Source organism: Tenebrio molitor, chromosome 5 (assembly GCF_963966145.1).
Source record: "Tenebrio molitor chromosome 5, icTenMoli1.1, whole genome shotgun sequence".
NCBI lineage: Eukaryota > Metazoa > Arthropoda > Insecta > Coleoptera > Tenebrionidae > Tenebrio > Tenebrio molitor.
The window spans coordinates 6,360,609-6,372,153 of record NC_091050.1 but is presented as its reverse complement, the minus strand read 5'-3'; the positions used below and the strand labels follow the sequence as shown (position 1 = coordinate 6,372,153).

General features: G+C 29.5%; 1 protein-coding gene across 1 annotated transcript; it reads right to left on the bottom strand.

The window, feature by feature from the left end:
- Positions 1 to 2,891: 2,891 nt before the first annotated feature.
- On the bottom strand, positions 2,892 to 7,642 carry LOC138132155 (protein takeout-like). The gene is made up of 5 exons (XM_069049555.1): positions 7,409 to 7,642; positions 4,204 to 4,444; positions 3,704 to 3,837; positions 3,372 to 3,524; positions 2,892 to 3,318 (listed from the first exon to the last, which is right to left on the bottom strand). Exons 1-5 carry the CDS (start codon positions 7,488 to 7,490, stop codon positions 3,164 to 3,166), a joined length of 765 nt encoding a protein of 254 aa, XP_068905656.1. The 5' UTR covers positions 7,491 to 7,642; the 3' UTR covers positions 2,892 to 3,163.
- Positions 7,643 to 11,545: the final 3,903 nt, after the last annotated feature.

The window sequence follows — 11,545 nt, the reverse complement described above, 5'->3', positions numbered from 1 at the left end:
ATCATACATTGAAAATATTTGTAGCAAAATCAGTATCTACTAAATTGTACTCGTAATAACCTCAAAACGAGCGAGAACAGTAACAATAGCAATAATATGTCAACAATAAATTATTAGAATAATACTTTTCTTTCTTACTCATCGTTGTTATCTAGTAACAATATTTACATTTCAAATAGACAATCACATAATTATAGTTTAGTAGATCAAAGTTCGTCTAATTTTTGTTGTTGGGGCTGAAGACGATTGATGTGAGAATTGGTTTCTAAGCGACCCACTACATTTTACGAATTTATAAATAAAAGATTAAAAAAGAGGACGAGGCTACGCAGTAAAATTATCTGTTAATCAAATTTAAGAAAACCATTTTTAGAAACACATATTGATATTTTTTTTTAATGAATAATGATTTAGTACGTAATTATTAGAAATTGTAAATATTACTCCAATGCAAAAGATATTTCTAGAGTTGTGTTATCTGAACATAGAAATTAACAGTCAGAGAACTAGTACTGTCTCATTGTACTTGTGTATGATGATCTGTGTATATTTTGAAACTGCTTGTTGCATGTATCATAATAATTTTTAATTTTTGAATTCAAAATTTGTTTTGCGTTTCTATGCAAGTAGATTTTAATGGTGTTATTAAAAAATCCGCATCTCCAATAATTTAATCGTAACTTATGATGATAAGTGTAATAATGATGTCTGATGTAATTTTATGAAATGCGATTGGTTTTCAAGTTGTTTTTGCAAATGGTCTAGGCCACACAACAAATTTGTGATATATTTTATGATCGATAAGTAAATTTCCACGTTCAGTGTCAGTTTACAAATTATTTATTAATCTGTGTTACGAATTTTTATTTGTGAAGTATGTAGCTGTTATGTGCATGACCCACCATCGTAAGAATGAAATGACGCAATTCAAGTAAAATTTACTATTACTATTCATTTCAATATTTATAGTTTAGCTTATTTCTCCGTGGTTTTGAGTGTTTTGACACATTTAATTCTTAGAAATTATTTTTTTCAAATCAAACAAACTACGTTCTATTAATTTACATACATAGATTGGTTTTTACTCTATAGTTTACAATACCCGTTCCATCAAATTATTTTCAGAATACATTAAATAAATAATAAATTCGCTGGTGGTTTTTGTGATTTTACTCCCAAAACTTGTGAATGACTCCAAAGAAACGAAAGTACATAAAGTACTTGCATTGCGTAACATTTTTAAGGAAAAGAAAGGCTTTAAATAATAAATGTTTTTTTGAAATTTAAAATTAAAAATGAATTAGTTTTTAATACTTATCTCAGTTGTAAATTTGCAATTGCAATTTATCTCAACACATTCAAATTTGTGTTCCAAAATAAAATAGGTGCCAAAAATATACTCGCATACTTTACGGTTGATAAAAGAGTCTCTTTGTTTTTTAAACGTAAATTTAAAAATACCGAGTTGTTATCTTTAGGTCATTGCCTTTAAATTTTCGGTTTAAAACAATTTACGCAGCAGTCAGTCACGTATGGTTAAAAAAATTATTATTGTAAGAATAATCACTAAAATGTGGTGATAAATGATTATATGTGTGTTTTAACTTTCGGTCTTTGATTTTGTTTACTATATTTAAGACGAGCTCGGTTGTGATTCAGTTTTAATAGACATATTGTCGAGGATAAGACAGAATTTCCCCTTTTTTTTAAATTAAATCGATAACAATATGTTTTCCTTAATTTCTGTCAAAAAGTGTAATTAGTAATTACCTACTTGGTCTATTTGAAGTACATACATATGCATTTGATACCAGCAGGTTTATATTTTTCCATATCTAGCATATTTTAATATTAAAATTGAGGTTACATTTTTCAGATCTTATGTATCTAATATAAAAATTTAAAAAAAGATTATATGTATTATATTTTTGTAATTTACTTCTCAAAAATTTCGAATTTGTAAGATAATTTCACAAAAAACTTTCTTGCTTTCATTAAAAGTGTATCGATTAATTATAACACAAATAAATTAAACCCAATTATTCACAATGGTAAGAATGAAAAAGTTAGTACGTTTTTATAAAAATAATTTTAATAATTTAGAGAGGAAATCATCAAGATATATTTAATAAGGCTCCAGTGGTATGTTAAGAAGTTTTATTGTCTTAAAATGCCGTACAAATTGACGCTCATCACAGAAAAAAGTCAAAACGACAATTTGTCGCGTAAGTGTGAAATATTTATTGATTATAATCTGTTAATTGCATGTCTCGTAATATTTTTATTTAGTTGAACTAAAATGACCTTATGATTATGCAGAGGTTGTTTCAATCAGTTCACTTATCACAGTTATTATCCAAAGTTAAGACCATATTAAATTTACGTAAATTTAACACATCATTAATGAGGTTACTCAAATTTTTCCTCAGACTAAATACAATTAGGTATTACATATACAAAATCTGTGTCATTTAAGCTCTTTTCAATAACTTTTCAGTAAAAACTACATTTAATTCCTGCTTTTCCATAATATTTGCCGCTATGTAAAGCAGCAAATATTTTATAATAATTTAATCATTGATAGATAATAATTTATGTGTTTTGTCTTTGAGTCATGCTGATAACTAATCTGAAAGGACATCCAAAGTTAAGGTTCAAAATTGTACGAGTTTTGACAAATTGGAGAAAGACATAATCATCAATAAATTATATCGCTAATTTGAAATCATCATTTGCAAAATTCTAAACCTCCAATTTTAAATAAACTAAAATGAAAAATAAATGAAAATGATAATGATTATCAGAATGACTTTGATAACAGCCAGAAAGTGAACACTACAAGGTAGTATTATCTATTTTTCTGGCATATGTAGAATTAAAACACCCATAAGTCTTGTACAAAAGGTTTAATATAAACAATCAATTAAAGAAATAAAAGTTTAAACATGTTTTTCACCCTTATATAAAAAATGACTAAATTAAACAAGGTATGTTTCAGTAGAGAGCCACAGAGCTATTTTTAATTATAATTTTGCAAAATCGGCGTCTGACACTGACACTTCTTGTTTAGAAATATTTTATTTCTAAATGGCAATTATTTGAAAAAATTGCCAATAGATCAATTTGTTACAAATAATAATTAACTACATTATAACTACGTCGCCTACGCATCAGGCAACCAAACTTTAAGAGGTAATTTAAGGAACGCCCCATTTAAAAATGCTTTAAAATGTTTAGCTATTGCAGCATTAGCAGCAGGCTTCATTTCGGCTATAATTTCATTTGCGTTGTTATTCAAAAATTGGTTCATAGCTTCACCTGGAATGAACATTAGATGAATTAAAAGTAAAAAGGGGTATCGTAGCACTCACCTATTATATTACCATGGTTGATATTATCGCGTACCCTAAATCTGCTCTTTTGCAACCTAAAATCTATTAATAATTTTTCAATTTTCATGTATCTCGTGTTGTCTTTATCTTGAAATTCCTTTCCAAAAATTCTGGCGGCTGCATCTACATCGACTAAAAAAGTAAACATTATGAGCACTCTTATTGGGTAATAATTCTTACAAGAATTAAAGTTTCTATTACCTAATTGTTCAAATATGCAAATTAAATACTTGCTATGTGGAGTTCTGTTCTGAATTTTTAATTTCTGTATTTACCACTTACGCCATATAGTAAACAATGGTGTTACTTACGAAAAATGGCCCAGAAATCCCCCTTGGATCTCACAGGAAACAAAAGGACATTTCCGTTGACTTCGTATTTTCCTTTAATTTCAACTCGCGGCAGTTTGAAACCGAGTTCTATGTTGTAATTGATCACGTCGGCTCTGAAATAAGAGCATTGCAAATTCACACGGAACGTGATAAAACACTAATGATTATTATTATTATTATGTTGTGATGGTCCTAATTGATATTATTAATGTAGTTATTGTATTAGGATTCGCGTGAAGTACAGCGTGTGTAGTAAAATACTGAAACTGTCATTGTAATCAAATTTTGTATTCAGTCGCACATAGCGTCCTTGACATGTAAACAACAATCGATTGCTTCATTTAGATGCCGAAGAAAAATGTGGAAATATGTAATAGATTTTATTGTCAAGTCAATTTATTGGTACACAGGAGAGTAGGACTGTTTCATAAACATATTCTTTTATTAGTTTCATGTTAACAGTAAAACTCTTTTCTTACTTTATTTTGTTGATGGTATAGTTGCTTCCACCGGAAGCTGTGACGTTATGGAAGAGGGCGCGAATCCTGAACGCTCCTTGACCATTTTCCATAAGAAGTCGATCTATTTTTAAGGGATCTATGCTAGGCACGTCTATGTCTTTTATTCCAGTTAATAAGTACGGTCGTAAGTGATTGAATGTGTGTTGCAAACATTTGTTAATTTCGGGATCTGATTTGTAACAGGGAATGATATATTCAGCTGGAAAGAAAAAAATGATAAATTATGGTGATTTTATGACTGTGAAATGTAAATAGTAAATGCATCTATAACAGCTCAAGATAAGCAGATAACAGATAGTAAAAAAGAAATTATTAACTCTGATTTACGGTAAATAATTTTTAATTATACATATTAGATTATCAAAAATAAGAAGTGCTGAATAGAAGAATAAAGCAAAACAACATTATACTGAATATCTGCGCGTAAAGTTTTGTGAGTCAGCACACACGTGACGTAATTTTGTATACTTGTCATGTTATTACTTATGCTCTAGCCGCCCCAACCATCCCCACTTCAGAATTGCAAATAACACCCTATATGTTTAGTAACACATTACAAAAGAGCAGATTTTTTTAAGTTAATCTCTGCAAAAAAAGATAAGATTATTGACAAAAGTTTCTGACATACATATTTAACTTTAAAATGAATGATTAGAATAATCCCCTTGGCGTAATTTAACACCAACATTTTTTAAATTGTTAAAAATGAATTTGTACTATACTTTGTGCACTTTATTCATTTGTCTTACCAGGGTGACTTAATTTTTTTAATCTTTAACAATATTAAATGTTATAAATTCAAATATTTCAAGAACTTTTTTACATAATCCGTCACTGAAAATTTAGAATATCATTTAAAATCTGGAATTAGGAGTGGTTGGGGGCGGCTGGTGGCAAACATACTAAATTATGTCTCTCTACACGCTGACTCGCAAGTTAAAATTATAAATTTGTAACGTTAAAAAAATTCGAAAAGTTCGAATGTTTCATTGAAGCATTCGAACTTTTCGAGCGGACACTCGGTATATTTTTAGGAACATATATCTTGCTAGAAATATTAAGATCTCAAAATTATGTAACCAATTGCAAATTTTCTTTAAGGTAGTGTTAATTACGTGGAAATTTGAATTAGGACAGTATCGTTTCTCACTTTCGTAATTTCCGTTGATTGAAAAATGTAATATACGTCACTGTTTGATGTTAGCGTGTTTTTTGCATTTTTCTGCTATGTTTTGTTAAGTAAAGCATTATATTAAAATGAAGCGTATCGAACTAGTTTGATTCGTTCTACATTAAATAATTAAATTTATATAACGCTAAAGTTGTTTCATTGATTATTAGTTTCGGTTTGGGCAAAATTTACAGGCTGCAGAATTCCTAATAAAATCAATTGAACTGTGTTTGGTTTTATTTAAATTAAAATCTACATTCGAATAGTTTTTAACAAAGAAAATATTACAATAATGTAGCAAATTTTAGTTTGCTGAAAAAATAAAAGTAGTAAAGCAAAACGTGTTAATATGTATTTTAAAATTTTTGACAAAATAGGAAACGTGTACATCACTCTCTACCTACAGACAGTCTACACCAAGAATTATTAATCACAATTTTAAAAAATTAAATAAGAAAAAAATGTTCATTAAAAAATTAAACTAAACACTAAAGAGTGATGGATTGTAGGTCACATTTATGCATCAATTGTGGAGCGTATTTCAGTACTTCAGTAGTGTTTAAGTAAACTATCACACCATTTGTACTCTACTGAAAAACAAAAATTGCAACTATTACAGTTATTGTACCTTATAAAAATTACCTAATGCAGTATTTCCTGAGAGGATCAGGTACCTAGAAATGATGTTTGTAGGTCGTCTTCTCTTGTATTAAGAGTAAATATTATCTAACATTCTCTGACAATGAGAGTGAAAGTGACACTGAGTAGACAATATGCTTTCTCCTTTTACAAGTACTATAGCAACTTGCACATGAGAGAAAAAGATGGCAAAAAAGCCGTCATCAGTCCTCTAGACGGAACTTGGTACACATTATTATAATCCGCGGAAATGATATAACCGTTACATAATAACAAAATGAGACCGTGACATACCTACAATCATAACCGAAAAGATCTTCGTATAGCAAGTTACATTTCAATCGTTTCGTTTATGTATTGGAGAACTTTCTTTACTACACCACGTAGTTATATAACTAGAGGAACTTGATGTTCAATCCTTACATCACTTCGAAGCATAAAAGTATGTAGTATATTATAGCGATAATTGAAACAGTTATTGGAACATCAAAGAAAATTGCAGAAACACATGGAAACAGGAAGTATCTTTTTATCCTGTTGTCTTGTCCTGAATGACATTTTAGATTTCGAAATTTTTAGTTGATGTACTTACAATTTAGATTAAGTAACAATTTATACCACACGCTATATATCATTATAAAGTCACAGTGAAATGATCGTTAAAATTACATTTGTCCACCTTGTTACATCTGATGATTATGAGAATTGGGCATTGTTAAGAAAGGTTGGAATTAAATGTCGCGGAGTAAATTCCTGCTTTTACCACTTTTCCTGCTTTGAAATTAGTGAGATAAAGACATCAGTAAGAGAGATATACAAACCTGGTAAAATGTTAGTATAACAATCATTAATTCTTACATTTTCAATACATGCCATGAAATTTAATTAAAAATAACAGTGTTGAAATAACAAAATATTCATTTCCGCTTTTACCAGTAAAAAAAAGCTGTTGCTATTGCAAGTTAACCTATTTTAATTCATGTTCGGAAATTATATTTCAAGCTAGAAAAAAATACATAAAATAACAATCCGCGCGTACATATTGTATAATATAAGAAATTTCGTTTATATACGTTTGCAACTACAAACGTTGTATTTTTTTAAATAATCCATTATGGCAGTAGAATTATTGTACTAGTAACACTCCTAAATATGTAACGTCCGAAACTAATTGTTGTTTTTTTTAATGTTTTTTGTTAAATTACTGACAAACATCAAAAATTATATTATACAAATTTGCGTTCTTCGTTTCAAATTTTTTTTTTCTAATCATGGTTTTACCGGTTGACAATATCGGTTTTCAATACGTAAACCCTTCAAACACTTCCACATATAACGAAAAATTTAACTTACGTGTCTTGAAAGTGTCATTCTTTTCAGCAGCATTTATCACTTTAAATAAAACTATGACTGTACATACTATTAACTTCATCATTTTTCAATCACAAAATATTCTAAGAAAACTACTACACTTGACTTCAGACTTAACAGGATCGACAATTGTTTGTCATTACTTGGCGTACATTATTTTGCATTAACAATCATGGAGAAAGCATGTGTACCTTTTCGTTTTATACGGGGGTTTAGTTTTGGTAGGGGTCTGTGTAAGCGGCGGCAGGACCTTTGCCGACTGATTATGTTGGTAGGGATAACAACAAAGAGTACCACCCATGTGTTACATGGTAATCCAAACAATTTGTATGCATTGTGCAATGAGGATGTCAGAAAGAATCTATTGATGAAATCTCACTAAGGTCATAATTGACTATTAGCAAAGAGCTTATTGGTGGTGTTGATGGTAAATGCCAAAAGGAAGCTTAATTATTATATTGTTAGACTGTGTCGACAATACTGAACTGATCTTGTTTCCTGTACTGTTATTGAGACGTAATTGTTTGTGGAACATGTTCTTGTAATGTAAGGACCAAATCTTATATGTACTAAACTTCACTCAGATATGTACAAATTGATAGTTATTGCGTGAATTTTTATTTTGTTGACTCAACAAATACAAATATTAAATTGTCATTTTGACTTGCACGCACGTGCACTACATTTTTATCAGTCTTAAATTTCAAGGATTAAATCGTCAATGTTTTACTTTACGCTCATTTATAGTTGTTTATTTTGATTATAAAGTGTTATTGTTTATTGATAAAATATCACTCGAAAACTTATTGAACAACACCAGTTTTAGGCAAATGACGAAAATTTTCTGTTAATTACACAAGACAAATGCTGTTTCTGTACGTTTTACAAAACGATTACAACGCTGTTTGTATGTACCTACATCAATTGTTCCTTCATTACGTTAAAATCAAAAACTGCATTTGCAGCCGAGAAAATTAAAATAAAATCAACAAGGTTGTTTAGTGGAAAATGAAAATATGTGGGGGTTTATTATCATTCAGTTTATTACTAATTATAGCTACAACAATTTTTGTCTCAAACAGTATTGTTTTAGATTGACCCAGTCTATTACTTACAATACACAAAAATTTTGATATAATATTCTAAACGGTTACAATAAATAAGCAAAAAATAAGTACTTAATCCAACAAGTGGTGGTTTATTTTTATTTTGGCACATAATACCGGGTGACTTTTAATGATTGAAATTATTTTTGTTCGGTTGGCAACGCATTTAAGATTTTATGTTGGTACACTTGACTGTCAAATTCAAATATGACAGTTCAAAAGTGAAAATAAATCAAATTTTAACTAAATCATAAGCTAGAAAGCGAATCAACAGGCCTTCTTTGACAAATGACTAGGCGTACCAATTATTCGGGAGTGCCAACCCACTCAATCATTAAAAGTCACTCGGTATATAAGGTATGTAATAATAGATATGTTTATAATATTTGTGTAAGAATAATATCATACCAAAAATGATTTAGTGCTTCTTCGAGGTCAGCTAATGCTAACAAACCTTGTCTGTAATATCGTTCATGAAAATTTTGGTTTTTCCTCACGACTTGACCCTTGATAAGAAAAATAAAGCAAAATTTTGACTATTAAAAAATGTTTATTTTATTTATGCCAATTTATGTATTTCATGCAGAAAAATGTAACAAACACAACAAAAAATATGTATTAAAAAAACATACACTGTGCCCATTTTATCGGTTCCCGCCTTAAAACTACAAAATAGGCAACACAATTTACTTTTCGGAGATTGCTGTTTAAAAAAAAATGTTTTTGAAAATTTTCAAAAGCTTGCATTGAATATTACCGTCATGGATGACATCAGTCATCAAATACTGCAAAAATTTGGAAATAGAGGAACTCTAGTTTAAAAAATAAATAATATCCACCAAGATATCTGTGCAATGTATTATGTGTTGCCTATTGCTAAACCGTAAGGCGGGAAGAGATAGAATGGGCACCCTGTACATACATACAGGATGTCTCAAAATTCGCGAATTCCGAATTCAGAGCGTTGTAGTGGATCACTTCAGTAGTTCAAATATGGAAATTAAAAAATATCGGGAGTCCCTCCACAAAGATACATTGATCTGAAGGTGCACTTTTTGAACTGCGCTTTTTTCAAGTACAGGCTGAAAAGTGTTTATTATTATTTATGGTGTAGATGATTGTGGAAAATAATAACGTAAAACACTTTTTTGAAGAAAAGCTTTACTTTGGAGTAAAAAATCTAAAATGATTATTATGTATTATTATTCTTAAAAATGAAACGGCAACGTAGCTGGAATAGTATTTTGTTACTGTGGACTCTTCTTCAGGAAGAACGATTTTTTTTTCTAAGTATTTACGAGCTCCACTGGATCCTTCCCTACCACGCTCTGAATTCGGAATTCGCGCATTTTGAAACACCAAATATATTGATAATGAAGAAAAAACAATAAAAGACTATAAATAAAAATGGTGATATTTTATAGTGACATTTAAAAATAGGCTAAGGTATTATTAATAATTTGTGTGTATTTAGATACCATGCTTAGATACACACAAGATACAAACTTTGTATTGAAGAACAGTGAAGATTGTTAATTTATTACTAAACAATTGTACGAAAAAATTTGATAACCTAAGACACAGTTAGGTATGTACGAGGGTATGTACTACTATCTAAAAAACTCAGTTGTTACTAGATACTTAATTCGAAATGAAAGATTTTGAAATGAAATGAGACTACATATAAGAAAACTATGTTTTTTAATTACATTTACTTAAAGAAACGAAAAGTGTATATTTCTAAATTTTAATTTTTAATTATGTGGTATCCATATACAGGGTGTTATGGAAGACCACGTAATAAATTTAATCACTAATACACACTTCGTTTATGGGATAATCATCAATTGAACCAAAGAGTGAGTGAAAATGTTTTTGTGCGATAAAAACTTTATAGCTTTTTTAAAGAAAGAACGACCGCTGTTTTAATACTAACAGTTTTCACTGTCTTTCATTCGAGTATTTTAATCGAGTTATTTTTTTTTTGTCGTGCTTCGTGCAGGTATGAATTCTAGGGTTCATGATGAACAAAACAAATGTTTATTTTAACGAGTCCTATTGGTGGTTAAATTTATTACGTGGACTTCCATAACACCCGGTATATAAAATATTGAGTATTTAATTAATAATACCTTATGTTTAAAAAAATCTGATTAAGAGCGCCTGTGAAAAACAAAAATTTTGAAGATTTATCACTAATTTGAATCGTTCAGCAGTGAAATGTGGTGTGTATTTTTGAAGGAGGCAACTTTGTAGGTAGTCAACAAAATTAATATTTATTTCAGCGTTTATTGTAGTTCATTGTTTTGATAAGTTTATTTGAATGTACGTAATATTTTTTTTAATTCAATTTAAAGTAAACTCATCATTGATGCGGCGTGCTGGAGTCTCTGAATTCAAAGAATAAGTTCTAAAGCTTCTTTAGATAATTGAAGAGACGGAAGAGACTGAAGACACACTCGAGGGACGAGGGTTTGGTTGTTGAATGTCTTTTCCATAGTGAGAATTGTTTGACCAAAAAAAAAATTTTTTAATAATGAAAACCTTCTCTACGATGTGAAGCGCTATTGTAGCAAAACTTTCCTTTTTCATCCTATACCATGATAAAGTCCTGGTAATTTTTGAAATCGCTGTACATGTTAACAGGATAAAGAATAAATTACATGTCATTCAGGTGGTGATGTAAGTATTTTCCATTTTTGAAAGACTATGGACGCATTTTATGTTGTAACAATATTTGTGGTAAGAGTAGGTAACATTACATGGTTCCTGAACGTAATTTTTTTACATTAATTGCTGGTTTTATGCAATATAAATGCAGCAAAGTATCGACAGAAAATTTTGCAACCATTTTTTGAGGAACTGCATGCTGATGAACTGCAGGAAAGATACTTTCAACAGGATGGAAAATTTAGAAGAAAACTTGAAGAAATTAATATCGTCCCGAACATGTTAGAAATGTTATTAAATGCATTAAAAATGCGAACATTAAAGTGTAGCGAAGAAAAAGGTA